The sequence below is a fragment of the Columba livia genome, chromosome 28 (genome assembly GCF_036013475.1).
Source record: "Columba livia isolate bColLiv1 breed racing homer chromosome 28, bColLiv1.pat.W.v2, whole genome shotgun sequence".
Classification (NCBI taxonomy): Eukaryota; Metazoa; Chordata; class Aves; order Columbiformes; family Columbidae; genus Columba; species Columba livia.
Window position 1 is genome coordinate 1,779,229 of NC_088629.1, and position 17,191 is coordinate 1,796,419.

The 17,191-nt window shown below is 65.0% G+C and overlaps 2 protein-coding genes across 8 annotated transcripts; both read right to left on the bottom strand.

Moving 5' to 3' along the window:
• Positions 1 to 77: 77 nt before the first annotated feature.
• On the bottom strand, positions 78 to 6,903 carry LOC135576593 (lens fiber membrane intrinsic protein-like). 6 transcript variants are annotated; one of them, XM_065043160.1, is made up of 7 exons: positions 6,628 to 6,895; positions 5,454 to 5,683; positions 4,728 to 4,836; positions 3,896 to 4,067; positions 3,141 to 3,281; positions 2,475 to 2,609; positions 78 to 353 (listed from the first exon to the last, which is right to left on the bottom strand). In XM_065043160.1, the coding sequence occupies exons 4-7, from the start codon at positions 4,062 to 4,064 to the stop codon at positions 286 to 288; spliced, it is 513 nt and encodes a 170-aa protein (XP_064899232.1). In that variant the 5' UTR covers positions 4,065 to 4,067; positions 4,728 to 4,836; positions 5,454 to 5,683; positions 6,628 to 6,895; the 3' UTR covers positions 78 to 285. The 6 variants fall into 6 exon arrangements, with proteins under 6 accessions (XP_064899232.1, XP_064899231.1, XP_064899230.1 ...); XM_065043159.1 differs by having other exon boundaries at positions 4,728 to 5,327; positions 6,628 to 6,892; XM_065043158.1 differs by having other exon boundaries at positions 3,896 to 5,327; positions 6,628 to 6,890.
• Positions 6,904 to 7,037: 134 nt separating this feature from the next.
• Positions 7,038 to 16,061, bottom strand: LOC102095060 (V-type proton ATPase catalytic subunit A-like). Of its 2 annotated transcripts, XM_065043020.1 has the most exons (14): positions 15,979 to 16,061; positions 14,380 to 14,508; positions 13,298 to 13,512; positions 13,080 to 13,217; positions 12,253 to 12,404; positions 11,090 to 11,252; positions 10,898 to 11,006; positions 9,891 to 10,013; positions 9,684 to 9,798; positions 9,543 to 9,606; positions 8,622 to 8,825; positions 7,494 to 7,588; positions 7,249 to 7,420; positions 7,038 to 7,169 (listed from the first exon to the last, which is right to left on the bottom strand). In XM_065043020.1, the coding sequence occupies exons 1-14, from the start codon at positions 16,058 to 16,060 to the stop codon at positions 7,077 to 7,079; spliced, it is 1,854 nt and encodes a 617-aa protein (XP_064899092.1). In that variant the 5' UTR covers position 16,061; the 3' UTR covers positions 7,038 to 7,076. The 2 variants fall into 2 exon arrangements, with proteins under 2 accessions (XP_064899092.1, XP_064899093.1); XM_065043021.1 differs by lacking the exon at positions 7,038 to 7,169 and having other exon boundaries at positions 7,250 to 7,383.
• Positions 16,062 to 17,191: the final 1,130 nt, after the last annotated feature.

A 17,191-nucleotide genomic window follows, 5' to 3' on the forward strand; every position in this document is an offset into this window, starting at 1 on the left:
CAAAACATCCTTGTTTCTACCCAACCCCCCCGAGATGACATCGATCACCCACCCCAAAATCTGGGGGTCTCCAAATCCCACGGGCACACCACGCGGGGCGGGTCACGGCAGTTTATTGGCACCGCAAGATTCGGGGAGGGGGAAGAAGGGGGTAGAACGCGGGGGGGTGAGGAAGAGTGGGGGGGCACAGCTCAGCATAGCAGTGACACGCACCCCGGGGTGCCCCCACCCAATTCTCGCAGGGAGGAGGGTGGGGGCGGGATCCTGCCCCCCCGGGGGGGCCCCTCAGGCACCCGCCACTTCCGAGCTCTCTGGAGACGGGTCCTTGGCGGCAGCACAGAGGTGGAAAAGCCCTGGGGGGGGACAGGAGCCCGTGAGGCGCGGGGACGGCTCCGTGGGGGTGTGGGGGCCCTCCCTGCTGCCCCCCACCCCTGGGTGCCCTCAGCGTGTGGTCAGGCCAAGCTCAGCTCTGTGGAGACCAGACACGACTCAGTGCAGCAGTGACCCCCCCCATGAGAACACACACAGCTCAGTGCAGCAGTGACCCCCCCATGAGAACACACACAGCTCAGTGCAGCAGTGACCCCCCATGAGAACACACACAGCTCATTGCAGCAGTGACCCCCCCCCATGAGAACACACACAGTTTATTGCAGCAGTGACCCCCCCATGAGAACACACACAGCTCATTGCAGCAGTGACCCCCCCATGAGAACACACACAGCTCATTGCAGCAGTGACCCCCCCCATGAGAACACACACAGCTCATTGCAGCAGTGACCCCCCCATGAGACCAGACACAGCTCAGTGCAGCAGTGACCCCCCCATGAGAACACACACAGCTCATTGCAGCAGTGACCCCCCATGAGAACACACACAGCTCATTGCAGCAGTGACCCCCCCATGAGAACACACACAGCTCAGTGCAGCAGTGACCCCCCCATGAGAACACACACAGCTCAGCACAGCAGTGACCCCCCATGAGAACACACACAGCTCATTGCAGCAGTGACCCCCCCATGAGAACACACACAGCTCAGTGCAGCAGTGACCCCCCCATGAGACCAGACACAGCTCAGCGCAGCAGTGACCCCCCCATGAGACCAGACACAGCTCAGCGCAGCAGTGACCCCCCCATGAGACCAGACACAGCTCAGTGCAGCAGTGACCCCCCATGAGAACACACACAGCTCATTGCAGCAGTGACCCCCCCATGAGAACACACACAGCTCATTGCAGCAGTGACCCCCCATGAGAACACACACAGCTCATTGCAGCAGTGACCCCCCCATGAGAACACACACAGCTCATTGCAGCAGTGACCCCCCCATGAGAACACACACAGCTCAGTGCAGCAGTGACCCCCCCATGAGAACACACACAGCTCAGCACAGCAGTGACCCCCCATGAGAACACACACAGCTCATTGCAGCAGTGACCCCCCCATGAGAACACACACAGCTCAGTGCAGCAGTGACCCCCCCATGAGAACACACACAGCTCATTGCAGCAGTGACCCCCCCATGAGAACACACACAGCTCATTGCAGCAGTGACCCCCCCATGAGACCAGACACAGCTCATTGCAGCAGTGACCCCCCCATGAGACCAGACACAGCTCAGTGCAGCAGTGACCCCCCATGAGAACACACACAGCTCAGTGCAGCAGTGACCCCCCCATGAGACCAGACACAGCTCATTGCAGCAGTGACCCCCCCATGAGAACACACACAGCTCATTGCAGCAGTGACCCCCCCATGAGACCAGACACAGCTCAGTGCAGCAGTGACCCCGCCATGAGAACACACACAGCTCATTGCAGCAGTGACCCCCCCATGAGAACACACACAGCTCAGTGCAGCAGTGACCCCCCCATGAGACCAGACACAGCTCATTGCAGCAGTGACCCCCCCATGAGAACACACACAGCTCATTGCAGCAGTGACCCCCCCATGAGAACACACACAGCTCAGTGCAGCAGTGACCCCCCCATGAGACCAGACACAGCTCATTGCAGCAGTGACCCCCCCATGAGAACACACACAGCTCATTGCAGCAGTGACCCCCCCATGAGAACACACACAGCTCAGCGCAGCAGTGACCCCCCCATGAGAACACACACAGCTCATTGCAGCAGTGACCCCCCCATGAGAACACACACAGCTCAGTGCAGCAGTGACCCCCCCATGAGAACACACACAGCTCAGTGCAGCAGTGACCCCCCCATGAGAACACACACAGCTCATTGCAGCAGTGACCCCCCCATGAGAACACACACAGCTCAGTGCAGCAGTGACCCCCCCATGAGACCAGACACAGCTCAGTGCAGCAGTGACCCCCCCATGAGACCAGACACAGCTCATTGCAGCAGTGACCCCCCCATGAGAACACACACAGCTCAGTGCAGCAGTGACCCCCCCATGAGAACACACACAGCTCAGTGCAGCAGTGACCGAGCCCCACAGGTGCCTCTACCTGCGGAGCTGGTGAGGACGACAGCGACCCAGCCCAGGATGTAGGACCAGGAGAAGCGCCAGGCGGGCCGGGCCGGGCCCAGCAGGCTCAGCGTGCCCACGGTGTACACGGCCAGGGCCAGCAGTGCCAGCAGCCCTGCGGGCAGAGGGGACGGGTCAGTGGCACGGCACGGCATGGCTAGAGAGTCCCGGCCAGGCACGGACCGGCACAGCTCAGTGCAGCAGAGACCAGCAAAGCTCAGCCTGCAGAGACCAGACACAGCTCAGTGCAGCACAGACCAGCAAAGCTCAGCCTGCAGAGACCAGACACAGCTCAGTGCAGCAGAGACCGGCAAAGCTCAGCCTGCAGAGACCAGGCACAGCTCAGTGCAGCACAGACCGGCAAAGCTCAGCCTGCAGAGACCAGACACAGCTCAGTGCAGCAGAGACCAGTAAAGCTCAGCCTGCAGAGACTGGCAAAGCTCAGCCTGTAGAGATCAGACCCAGCTTAGTGCAGCAGAGACCAGGCACAACTCAATGCAGCAGTGACCGGCAAAGCTCAGTGCAGCAGACTGGCAAAGCTCAGCCTGCAGAGACCAGACACAGCTCAGCGCAGCAGTGACTCCCCTGGTGACAGTCCCTGAGGCCCATGTGCCCCCTCCCGCCCCGCCAGCCCGTCCCCACGTACCAGCCAGGAGCAGGGTGACACCGGCCACGCGGGCCCGCACTCGCCGGGCAGTGCCGGCCGCCACGGACACCCCCAGGGCGAGGCCGGCGGTGGCGGCAAGCACCGAGAGCAGCATCAGCACCCGCGTGGCCTCCCATAGGGCTGTGGGGGGAACAGGAGTTGGGGACACCAGGGAGACACGGGACACCAGGACAGTGTCCCTGTGCACCACACATGGAGACCAGACACAGCTCAGCACAGCAATGACCCCCCATGAGAACACACACAGCTCAGCGCAGCAGTGACCCCCCCATGAGGCCAGACACAGCTCAGCGCAGCAGTGACCCCCCCATGAGACCAGACACAGCTCAGCGCAGCAGTGACCCCCCCATGAGGCCAGACACAGCTCAGCGCAGCAGTGACCCCCCATGAGAACACACACAGCTCATTGCAGCAGTGACCCCCCATGAGAACACACACAGCTCAGTGCAGCAGTGACCCCCCATGAGAACACACACAGCTCAGCGCAGCAGTGACCCCCCCATGAGAACACACACAGCTCAGTGCAGCAGTGACACCCCCCCCATGAGAACGCACACAGCTCAGCGCAGCAGTGACCCCCCCCGCCATGAGAACGCACACAGCTCAGTGCAGCAGTGACCCCCCCATGAGAACACACACAGCTCAGTGCAGCAGTGACCCCCCCATGAGAACACACACAGCTCATTGCAGCAGTGACCCCCCCATGAGAACACACACAGCACACCAGTACCTACCGGGGGTGGCGGGGTGGGGGTGGCACTGTCCCCCAAGACAAAGGCGCCACAGCCCCAGGCTGGTGATGTCCCCAGGAGCCCGGCGCTGCAGCCACCCGTGGGTGACAGTGGCAGCCAGGAGCAGGGCCAGGCCGGTGGCCCCGCACAGCAGCCCCCCGCCCGCAGGCATCCCCTGTGGCGGGGACAGCACCAGGGGACACAGGGGATGACGGTGGGGACACAGGGGACAACCGTGGGGTTATCTCCGGGATAGGGGGTACCCGGTTGTGGCATCTCCAGGGGATGTTGGGGACACCCATGGGGACATGTCTAGGGGCAGGGGGGGTACCCGGGGGTGGCATCTCCAGGGGATGTTGGGGACACCCATGGGGACATCTCTAGGGGCAGGGGGGGTACCCGGGGGTGGCATCTCCAGGGGATGTTGGGGACACCCATGGGGACATCTCTAGGGGCAGGGGGATACCCGGGGGTGGCATCTCCAGGGGATGTCGGGGACACCCATGGGGACATCTCTAGGGGCAGGGGGGGTACCCGGGGGTGGCATCTCCAGGGGATGTTGGGGACACCCATGGGGACATCTCTAGGGGCAGGGGGGATACCCGGGGGTGGCATCTACAGGGGATGCATGGGACAACTATGGGGACGTGTCCAAGGGTAGGGGGATAGCCAGGGGGGCACTGCTGGGGACATTGGGGCATCCGGGTCTGGCAGCATCCAGGAGCATCTCCAGAGGACACTGTGGGGGACCTCAAGGATGTGGTGACAGGGTGGGGACACCAGGGGCCCCCCAGGACAGACCCCCGGCCCGGGGCACCGACCCCCGGCCACTCACCCACTTTCAGCACCCACCAGCCCGGTGTCCCATGGCCGTCTGTCCCTGTGTCCCTCTGCGTTGGGAACAGGGGCCCCAGGGGGACCGTGGCCACCGGGCGCACGTGGCACTGCCATTGTCAGGGACACAATGCGGGGAAGGCTCTGGGTGCTGTCACCACCCGGGTGCTGACACGGCAAAAGCTTGTCCCCAGTGGGGTGACACTGCGGGGGGGCAGGGGACACAGCCAGGGTCCCTCCATGGTGACAGCAGGTGCCATCACCACGGGGATACTGGAGGCAGAGGGACACTGGGGACAGCAGGGACAGCAGGGTCAGCAGGGTCAGGGGCACTGGGGACATGAGGGACGCTGAGGACACCAGGGACAGGGCCAGCAGGGGTGGCGACAGGGGCGCTGGGGACACGGAGGACAGAGAGGAAAGGGACACGGGGGACACTGACAGTTCCCCCAGGGTGGGGGTCAGTCCCCTGGTGCCACACGCGTGCACGGTGACACGCAGACGCATCCCCCGGGTCACAGCAGCAGCAGGGGGAGGAGGAGGAGGAGGCCGAAGCTGCCGCGGGGGGCGGCCCTGGAGCAGGGTGGGCTGCAGGGGACACCTGTGACAGGGGGGGACAGAGGGACCCACATCAGCGGCTGCCACGTCCCCTGAGTCCCGACACGGGGGTGAGGGGCTCCTGCTGCCCCCCCAGCCCTGACACCGGGGTGAGGGTCTCCCCGCTCACCTCCCCGCAGTGTCACCTCCCCGAGCCGCAGTGTCACCTCCCCGCAGGCACAATCGTCGTCGCCCAGCAGGAGGCAGCTGTAGGTCCCGGCGTCCCCGTCCCGCAGCCCCCGCAGGAGCAGCCCCCGCGGGGTTTCGGGGGGTCTCGGGTTTTCGGGGGGTCCCGGGGGTGACACCAGCGCGGCGCGGTCCCCGTAGGGCGGTTGGCAGCGGGGGTGGCCGCGGTTCTGGCTGCAGACGGTGACAGCGTCGCCCGCGGTGTCACCCCAGAAGTACCAGCGCTCGGCCCGCAGCCGGCCCAGGGGGACACCGGCCGCGGGACACCCCAGGGTGACAGTGGCACCCAGTGTGGCGTTGGCTTGTGCCCGGGCACGGTGGGGGCTGTGGCACAGCCCGCAACCCAGCGAGGGGTCACCACGGCCTGGGGACAACGGGGGACTGTCACCGGGACTGGCACCCACCCAGTGTGAGTCCCCACTGGTGTGGGACCCTGGGGATTGTCACCGCCCCACGGCCATGGGGACATTGCTGAGGGACCATGGGGACCGTCACCGCCCCACGGCCATGGGGACATTGCTGAGGGACCCTGGGGATTGTCACCGCCCCACGGCCATGGGGACATTGCTGAGGGACCCTGGGGATTGTTACCGCCCCACGGCCATGGGGACATTGCTGAGGGACCATGGGGACCGTCACCGCCCCACGGCCATGGGGACATTGCTGAGGGACCATGGGGATTGTCACCGCCCCACGGCCATGGGGACATTGCTGAGGGACCCTGGGGATTGTCACCGCCCCACGGCCATGGGGACATTGCTGAGGGACCATGGGGATTGTCACCGCCCCACGGCCATGGGGACATTGCTGAGGGACCACGGGGACCGCCACCGCTACACGGCGCGGTCATGGCAGGGACTCGCCCCCGTGGGACACTTGGGGACAGCCACCACACAGCTCGGGGACCGGGACGAGGACAGGGGGGTGGGAAGGGACGGCGACAGCGACAGAGACATGTCCTCCCCCCGCCCCGAGCCCCTCCAGCTCCCGCAACCCCCCCGGCAACCCCGGACCCCCCTGTCCCCGCCGCACCCCCGCGGGACCCCCAGACCTCGGGACCCCCGGTTCCCCCGCACCCCCGCGGGACCCCCCAGACCTCGGGACCCCCCGGGACCCACCGCGGGCGGCCAGGGCCGCTCCCAGCCCCAGGGGCAGCAGCAGGACCCACATCGCAGGGCGGTGGCTCCGGGGGGGCGGGACGGGGCCGGGGCCGGGGCGGGAGGGGGCGGCACTGCGGGCGGGCGCGGGGGGGTGACAAGGGACACTCCACACGACCCCCTCTGGGGCTGGCAGGGGGGGCCCCGGGCCCTCAAGGCGCTGTCCCCCCCGGGTTTCCCACCTTTCCCACTGGCCGGAGCGGGACAGGGACCCCCACGGTCTCCCCCAAAATGAGGCTCCGGTGCCAGCGCCCGCGGGGGGGGGACCAGCCGGTCCCACCCGCTGCAGGAAAACCACGCCTGGAGGCCGAGCTGCCCCAGGGCCATTTATTAGGCTGGGGGCGGGACACCCCCATCCCACAAATCCCATAACCCCCATTTTCCTGCCCCCCCCCCCCCCCGCCCCCGCCTCAGTCCTCCAGGTTGCGGAACGCTGCCTGCATCTCCTCGTTGAGCTGGGCGAAGGCGGCCGTGATGGTGGCTTCGCCGTCCTTCACCGGGTCCTGGGGACGCAGGGGACAGGGTGGCATCACCACGCACCCCCCCGGTGGTGCTCAGAGCCCCCCCGACCCATACACCCACCATGAACTTCATGGCGCTCAGCCGGTACAGGATGTCCCCCAGGTTCTCGCGGATGGTGGCCCAGGTGACGCGGCGCTCGCCCGCGGCCGTGGCCTCCACGGCGTGACGCGCCAGCTCGTAGAAGGTCACCATGTTCTGGAGCATCCCCACCGTCTTGTAGAAGGGGCAGAACCTGGGGGGCGGGGGGGTGAGGGTGGGGGGTGCAGGGGGTGCGGGGGGTGTGGGGATTTGGGGGGCCAGGGTACCTGTCGTAGGAGGAGTAGCCGTTCTGCTGGAGGAAATCGTCCTTGAGGAGCTTTGCCACCTCCAGGGTCACCTTGTCGGCCTCAGCGAGGGATGCCTGCGGGGGGGACAGCTCTGGGGTGTCCCTGTCCCCACCCCATCCCATATCCCACGTTCCCATCCCGAATCCCATATCGCCACCCATCCCACATCCCCCATCCCATCCTCCCCCCCATCTCCATCGCCAACCCCTCCTGTCCCACCCACCACATCCCCATCCTCTGTCCCAGATCCCATATTCTACATCCCCATCCCAACCCTTGTCCCACATCCCAACCCCATCCCCTGTCCCAGATCCCATATTCCACGTCCTCATCCCAACCCCTGTCCCACATCCCATCCCCATCCCATCCCATATCCTCCCTCCCAGGTCTTCCCTTTCCATCCTGTCACTTATCTCCACCCCCAATCCTGTCCCATCCCATATCCACATCCCATCCTATCCCATCCCATCTTCCCATCTGCATCCCATCCCCATCCCATGTCCCCTGTCCCCATTCCATTCCATATCCCCGTCCCATCCTGGTTGCCAACCCACATCCCAAATCTCCATCCCACATCCCACATCTCCATCCCATCTTCCCATCTGCATCCCATCCCCATTCCACGTCCCCATCCCATATCTCCATCCCCTATCCCACATTCCACATCTCTATCCCATTCATCTTCCCATCTGCATCCCATCCCCATCCCATGTCCCATGTCCCCATTCCGATCCCATTCCATCTCCCCATCCCATCCTGATCACCATCCCACATCTCCATCCCATCCTCCCATTGGCACCCCATCCTATGCCCCATGTCCCCATCCCATTCCATATCCCCATCCCATCCTGATCGCCAACTCACATCCCATATCTCCATCCCATCCCATATCTCCATCCCATCCCATCCCATCTTCCCATCTGCATCCCATCCCCATCCCATGTCCCATATTCCCATCCCAATCCCATTCCATATCCTCATCCCATCCTGATCACCATCCCACATCTCCATCCTGTCTCCCCATCTTCATCCCAGCCCCATCCCATGTCTCATATCCCATAACTCCAACCCCATCCCATTCCCCCCATCCCCATCCCCATATCCCACCTTCCCGACCAGCTGCACGATCTCCGCCAGCTCCTCCTCCTCCTGCAGGATCTCCCGCGCACGGCGGCGCAGGGCGGGGAACTCGGGGTGCAGCCTCTCGTAATGGGGCTCCAGCGCCCGCAGGTACCGGCTGTAGCTGATCAACCAGTTCACTGACGGGAAGTGCTTGCGCTGCGCCAGCTTCTTGTCCAGCCCCCAGAACACCTGGAGGGGTCACACACACAGAACAACAGAATTCCACCCCCTTCAGCATCTTGGTGGCTGCGCTGGACTCTCTCCAGCAGTTCCCTGTTCTGCTGGAACTGAGGGGCCACAGCTGGACACAAGATTCCAGGTGTGGTCTCCCCAGGGCAGAGCAGAGGGGCAGGAGAACCTCTCTGGACCCAGCTGGTCTCCCATCCAAGCACTGACCAGGCCTGACCCTGCTTAGCTTCCCAGATCAGGTGTTCTCAGGGTGCTATGGCTGTGTATCTGGACGGTCTCCCATCCAAGCACTGACCAGGCCCGACCCTGCTTAGCTTCCCAGATCAGACGAGATGGGGCATTCTCAGGGTGCTATGGCTGCATATATTTTATCTATATGTATATATGTTTCTCAAGTGTATCCTTATAGTATCTGAACTCAACCCTTTGTTCAAGGGCAGAGCAGAGGGGCAGGAGAACCTCTCTGACCTACTGACCACCCCCTTCTAACCCACCCCAGGTCCCATTGGCTTCCTGGCCACAAGGGCCCGGTGCTGGCTCATGGTCACCCTGCTGTCCCCAGCACCCCCAGCTCCCTTTTCACTGCTCTCCGACAAGTTTTTCCCCAACTTACACTGGAACCTGGGGTTGTTCCTGCCCAGATGCAATACTCCACACACCAGCAGGGCGGTCAGGGGGGGCCGTGCCACAATGGGGTATCCCCCGCGCCCCACTCACCTGCACGATGCCCAGTGTGGCCGAGGTGACTGGGTCCGAGAAGTCCCCTCCTGGCGGGGACACACTGCAGGGGACAGTGAGTAGGGGGGGTCAATACAATGCCAGAGGGGGGGGTCCCCATCCTGTGTCCCCCGCACTCACGCGCCCACGATGCTGACGCTGCCCTCGCGCGCGGGGTTCCCCAGGCACCGCGCTCGCCCCGCGCGCTCGTAGAAAGACGCCAAGCGCGCGCCCAGGTACGCCGGGTACCCGCTGTCTGTGGGGGGGACACACCGTCACCGCAGCCCCGGGGCTGGGGGGGGGGAGGGGGGGTGGGGGTTCAGCGGGGTCCCTGGGGTGGGGGCTCACCCGCCGGCATCTCGGCCAAGCGCCCCGAGATCTCGCGCAGCGCCTCGGCCCAGCGGGACGTGGAGTCGGCCATCATGCTGACGTTGTAGCCCATGTCGCGGAAGTACTCGGACAGCGTGATGCCTGCGCCGGCGGCACGCGGTTTGCACGCTTGGTGTGCGCTGTGGCACGCTCGGCGTGTGCTCTTGCACGCTCACTGTGTGCTCTTGCATGCTCGGTGTGTGCTCTTACACACTTTGTGTGCACCCTGGCACACTCAGTGTGTGCTCTTGCACACTCAGTGTGTGCTCTTACACACTTTGTGTGCACCCTGGAACACTCAGCATGTGCTCTTGCATGCTCAGTGTGCACTCTGGCACGCTCAATGTGTGCTCTTGCACACTCAGTGTGTGCTCTTACACACTTTGTGTGCACCCTGGCACACTCGGTGTGTGCTCTTGCATGCCCAGCGTGCACCATGGCACACTCAGTGTGTGCTCTTGCACACTCGATGTGCACTCTCGCACACTCGGTGTGCACCCTGGCACACTCTGTGTGCACTCTTGCACACTTAGTGTGCGCCCTGACACACTCAGTGTGTGCTCTTGCACACTCGGTGTGCACCCTGGCACGCTCTGTGTGCACTCTTGCATACTCAGTGTGTGCTCTTGCACACTCAGTGTACAACCCAGCACGCTCAGTGTGTGCCCTCCAGTGCTCACTGTGCACCCTAGCACACAGCTTGCACACTCACAGTGCACCCTGGCACACCCAGCACAAGCCCCTCACACTCTTGCCGTGCACCTTGGCACGTGGCTCACACACTCAGCGTGCTGCCTTGCACACCTGCTGTGTGTTCCTGCACACCCAGCGTGCACCCTGGCACAACCCTTTGCACACTCAGCCGTGCGGCTCACACACTCAGCACAGCCCCTTGCACGCTTGGCGCACACCCTGGTGAGCACCCACCCTCCCGCGCACGTGGTTGGGTGCACAAGCAGCACGGTTGCACGCGCGTGCACGCTCACCCGTGTAGATGGAGGCTTCACGCGCCGCCACCGGCATGTTGGAGGTGTTGGCCACCAGCGTCGTGCGCTTCATGATGGTCTCGGTCCTCCCATCCACCTCCATGGTGAGCTGGGGACGGCGCCACCGTCACCGCAGTGCCCGGCTCGCCCCGTCACCCCGGTGTCACCGTAGGGTCCCCCTGGTGTCCCCACCTCGGGGAAGTCCCGCAGGACCTCGGACATCTCGTTGCCGCGCTCGCCGCAGCCCACGTAGACGATGACGTCGCTGTTGGAGAACTTGGAGAGCGACTGCGAGATGACGGTTTTGCCGCAGCCGAAGGCGCCCGGGATGGCCGTGGTGCCGCCCTGCACGCACCTGGGGACACATGGGGACACGGGGGGACGGCGGAGTGATGGCTGCAGGCCCCCAACACCGGTCCTTGTCCCCAGCGCTGCTGTCACTGTCCCCAACCTCATCCCCATCTGCCATCCTTGTCCCCACTGCCATCTATCCCACGTTGCTGTCCACTGTCGCCATTCCCATCTCTGTCCCTCACCCTGCTCTCTGTCCTCACCCCTGACCCCCAACCATGTCCCTTATTCCCATCTCCTGTCCCCAACTCTTGTCACCAACCCCATCCCTGTCCCAAATCCCCATCCTCTGTCCCTTATCCCCATCCCAAACCCCATCCCTGTCCCTTATTCCCGTCCCCATCCCTGTCCCAAATCCCCATCCCATCCCTTATTCCCATCTCTATCCCACTCCCAACCCTTGTCCCCAAACCCATCCCTGTCCCCATCCCTGTCCCAAATCTCCATCCTCTGTCCCCAGTCCCATCCCTGTCCCCATCCCCTGTGCCCAACCCTGTCCCTTATTCCCATCTCCATCCGCTGTCGCTAACTGTTGTCCCCAGCCCTATTCCTGTCCCCATCCCCTGTCCCTTATTCCCATTGCCATCCCCTGTCCCCAACCCTTATCCCCATCCCTGTCCCAAATCCCCATCCCGTCCCCAACCCCATCCCTGTCACCATCCCCTATCCATCCCATCCCCAACCCTTGTCCCCAACCCCATTCCTGTCCCCATCCCCTGTCCCTTATTCCCATTGCCACCCCTTATCCCCAACCCTTGTCTCCATCCCTATCCCCATCCCTGTCCCAAATCCCCATGCTGTCCCCATCCCCTGTCCCTTATTCCCATTGCCACCCCTTATCCCCAACCCTTGTCCCCATCCCTATCCCCCATCCCATCCCATCCCTGTCCCCATCCCTGTTCCAAATCCCCATGCTGTCCCCATCCCTGTTCCTTATTCCCATCCCCATCCCTTGTCCCCATCCCCATCTCCGTGCCCCCTCCCGCCCGCGTCCCGGTCCCTACGGGAAGAGCGCGTCCAGCACGCGCTGGCCGGTCAGCAGCGGGTGACACGCCGGCAGCTTCTCGGCCACCGGCCGCGTCTGTCGCACCGGCCACACCTGCAGCATCGTCAGCTGCTCCGCGTGGCCCTGGAACTCCAGCTCCAGCACCACGTCCTGCGGGGACAGGGGACAGCGGGCAGTGGGAACGGGGGACAGTGTGGACAGGGGACAGCGGGCAGTGGGGACAGGGACAGCACGGACAGGGGACAGCGGGGACAGGGGACAGCGGGCAGTGGGGACAGGGGACAGCGGGGACAGGGGATAGCGGGGACAAGGAACAGCGTGGACAGGGGACAGCGGGCTGTGGGGACAGGGGACAGCGGGGACAGGGGACAGCAGGAAACAGGGGACAGTGAGGACAGTGCGGACAGGGGACAGCAGGGACAGTGAGGACAGGGGACAGCGGGGACAGGGGACAGCAGGGACAGTGAGGACAGGGGACAGCGCGGACAGGGGACAGCAGGGACAGTGAGGACAGGGGACAGCGGGGACAGGGGACAGCGGGGACAGGGGACAGCGTGGACAGGGAACAGCAGGGACAGCGGGGACAGAGGACAGCAGGGACAGGGGGCAGGGGACAGCGGGGACAGGGGGCAGCGGGAACAGGGGACAGCGGGGAACAGGAGACAGCAGGGAACAGGAGACAGTGAGGACAGCGCAGACAAGGGACACCAGGGACAGTGGGGACAGGGGACAGCAGGGACAGCGGGGACAGCAGGGACAGGGGACAGTGGGGACAGCGGGGACAGCGGGGACAGCGGGGACAGCGGACCCGCCACCCGCCCTTACCGTGACACTGTAGTTCCCAGGGGGTGCCACGTAGGTGACAGTGCCGCGGCTGCGGGGCGGCACCATGATGCGATGCTGGAGCAGCGAGTTCTCCATCACCGTCCCATAAATGTCACCGCCGGTGACATGACTCCCAACCTGCGCCGGGGGGTGGCCGTGAGGACACAGGACCCCAGCGGGGACGGCGTGGGTGTCCCTGTGGTGGGAGGGACACGCACCCGGATGTCCTTGCTGGGGACAAAGTCCCAGGCCAGGTGCCGCGGCAGCGCGGGGACGTTGGTGCCGCGCGGGATGTAGATGCCGCCGGTGTCACGCGCGATGTCCCGCAGCGGCCGCTGGATCCCGTCGAAGATGGAGCCCAGGAGCCCCGGGCCCAGCTCCACCGACAGCGGCTGCCCCGTGCGCAGCACCGGGTCCCCAACCCGCACCCCCGCTGTCACCGCTCAGGAAACGCTCGGGAGATGGGGATGGAGAGGGGACAAGGGGCTGGGGGTTACGGGGCAGGGTGGGGGGGCAGGGAAGGGACAGGGAGGGGATAGGACAGGGGTGATGGGGAGGACAGGGCAGGATGGGGGGACAGGGAAGGGACAGAGGGGACAGGGCAGGATGGAAGGGATGGAGTGGACAGGACAAGGGGGACAGGGCAGGGACAGGATGGGGGGAAAGGGCAGGACAGGGAGACAGGGAGGGGACAGGGCAGGATGGGGGGACAGGGAAGGGACAGGATGGGGGGACAGGGAAGGGACAGGACAGGGGGGACAGGTCAGGATGGAAGGGACGGAGTGGACAGGACAAGGGGGACAGGGCAGGATGGGGGGGACAGGGAAGGGACAGAGGGGACAGGGCAGGATGGAAGGGACAGAGTGGACAGGACAGGGGGGACAGGACAGGGCAGGATGGGGGGACAGGGAGGGGACAGGACAAGGGGAACAGAGCAGGACTGGGGGACAGGGAGGGGACAGGGAAGGGACAGGGAGTCTCGGGGCCATGGGGCAGGATGGGGGGACAGGGAGGGGACAGGGCAGGATGAGGGGACAGAGAAGGGACAGGACAGGGGGGACAGGGAGGGGACAGAGAAGGGACAGGGAGGACAGGGAAGGGACAGGAGGGCTGGGGACAACGGGGCAGAAAAGAGTGGGAGGGACAGGGAGGGGACAGGACAGAGGACAAAGGAAATGGCACAGGAGGGGGAGCTGGAAGGACAGGAGGACAGGTGAAGGGGACAGCAGAGGATGGGGGGACCGGAGGGGACATGGAAGGGCGGGATGGGGACACGGGGAGGACAAGGCCAGCAGGATACAGGTCTCCTCGTACACCTGCAGCGTGGCCGTGTCCCCGTCCAGCCGGATGATCTCCCCGACCAGCTCCGCGTGGCCCACGCGCACCAGCTCGAACATGGCGGCCCCGGCCATGCGGGTGGCGGTCACCACTGTGGGGACAGGCCATGGTCACTGTCACCAGTGCAGGGACAGGCCATGGTCACTGTCACCACTGTGGGGACAGGCCATGGTCACTGTCACCAGCGCAGGGACAGGCCATGGTCACTGTCACCACCCCAGGGACAGGCCATGGTCACTGTCACCAGCGCAGGGACAGGCCATGGTCACTGTCACCACCCCAGGGACGGGCCATGGCCACTGTCACCACTGGGGGGACAGGCCATGGTCACTGTCACCACCCCAGGGACAGGCCATGGTCACTGTCACCACCCCAGGGATGGGCCATGGTCACTGTTGCCACCGCAGGGACAGGCTATGGTCACTGTCACCAGCGCAGGGACAGGCCATGGTCACTGTCACCACCCCAGGGACAGGCTATGGTCACTGTCACCAGCACAGGGACAGGCCATGGTCACTGTCACCACCCCAGGGACGGGCCATGGTCACTGTCACCACTGGGGGGACAGGCCATGGTCACTGTCACCAGCACAGGGACAGGCCATGGTCACTGTCACCACCCCAGGGACAGGCTATGGTCACTGTCACCAGCGCAGGGACAGGCCATGGTCACTGTCACCACCCCAGGGACGGGCCATGGTCACTGTCACCACCGCAGGGATAGGCCACCCAACCCCAACCACTGTCCCCCCCGCCAGCTCCCACCTCCCCAAACACAACCCCTCCATGTCCCCAAATCTGTCCCCAATCCTGTCCCCAACAATGACTCCCCCATGTCCCCAACCCTGTCCCCAACAATGACCCCCATGTCCCAAACCTTGTCCCCAAAAGTGACACCCCCTTGTCCCCAACCACAGCCCCCCCATGTCCCCAACCCTGTCCCCAGCCATGCGCCCCATGTCCCCAACTCTCTCCTCAACCCTGTCCCCAACAATGACTCCCCCCATGTCCCCAACAATGACTCCCCCCATGTCCCCAACCCTGTCCACAACCACACCCCCCTGTCCCAAACAAAGACCCCTCCATGTCCCCAACCCTGTCCACAACGACACCCCCCGTGTCCCCAACAATGAGTCCCCCCATGTCCCCAACCCTGTCCCCAACCACACCCCCCCGTCCCCAACAATGACCCCCCCATGTCCCCAACCACGCCCCCACGTCCCCAACAATGACCCCCCCATGTCCCCAACCCTGTCCCCAACCACAACCCCCATGTCCCCAACCCTGTCCCCAACCACACTCCCCTGTCCCCAACAATGACCCCCCATGTCCCCAACCCTGTCCACCACCACACCCCCCATGTCCCCAACAATGACCCCCCCATGTCCCCAACCCTGTCCCCAACCACACTCCCCTGTCCCCAACAATGACTCCCCCCATGTCCCCAACCCTGTCCCCAACCACACCCCCCTGTCCCCAACAATGACCCCTCCGTGTCCCCAACCCTGTCCCCAACCACAACCCCCCCGTCCCCATGCCCGCTGGTGTCCCCGTGGTGTCACCGGGCCCCGAGACGCCATGCACGGCCCCCAGCAGCCCCTCCCGCTCGGCCTCCGCCAGCCGCGCTGCCCCGGTCCCCGCCATGGTGTCCCCAGCGCGGCCCCGTGTCCCCGCGTTATATGGGGCGGGTGACGGTGACGCGGCGGGTAGGGGCTGTGTACAGTCAACACGTCCCCTCCTGTCCCTCCCGGCACCGCCGCACCGAGGTGCCACACACCGGCACGCGCCGGCCTTGGCCGCGCTCAGGGTGACGGTGACATTCGCCCTCCCCGCTGCCACCACCGTGTCCCCAGCCCTGTGTCACCTGTGTCCCCTGTGCCCCCTCCCTGGTGCCACCACTGTGTCCCCATCCCCTCCTGGGGTTCCTGTGTCCCCCATGTCCCCTGTGCACCCTCCCTGGTGCCACCACTGTGTCCCCATCCTTGTGTCACCTGTGTTCCCCGTGTCCCCTGTGCACCCTCCCCGGTGCCACCACTGTGTCTCCGTCCCCTCCTGGGGTTCCTGTGTCCCCCATGTCCCCTGTGCCCCCTCCCTGGTGCCACCACTGTGTCCCCATTCCTGTGTCACCCGTGTCCCCTGTGCCGCCTCCCCGGTGCCACCACTGTGTCTCCCATGTCCCCTGTGCCCCCTCCCTGGTGCCACCACCGTGTCCCCATCCTTGTGTCCCCCATGTCCCCTGTGCACTTTCCCTGGTGCCACCACCATGTCTTTGTCCCCTCCTGGGGTCCCTGTGTCCCCCACGTGCCCTGTGCCACCACAGTGTCCCCATTTCCCCTGTGCACCTTCTCTGGTGCCACCACCACATGCTCATCCACTACTGGGGTCCCTGTGTCCCCCATGTCCACTGTGCCCCCACCATGTCCCCATTCCCTCCTGGGGTCCCTGTGTCCCCCGTGTCCTCTGTACACCTTCCCTGGTGTCACCAGTGTCCCTGTCCCCTCCTGGGGTCCCTGTGTCCCCCATGTCCCCTGTGCAACCTCCCTGGTGCCACCACCACGTCCCCATCCCTGCGTCCCCCATGTCCCCTGTGCCCCCTCCCTGGTGCCACCACCATGTCCCCATTCCCTCCTGGGGTCCCTGTGTCCCCCACGTCCCCTGTGCCCCCTCCTTGGTGCCACCACCATGTCCCCATTCCCTCCTGGGGTCCCTGTGTCCCCCATGTCCTCTGTGCCCCCTCCCTGGTGCCACCAGTGTCCCTGTCCCCTCCTGGGGTCC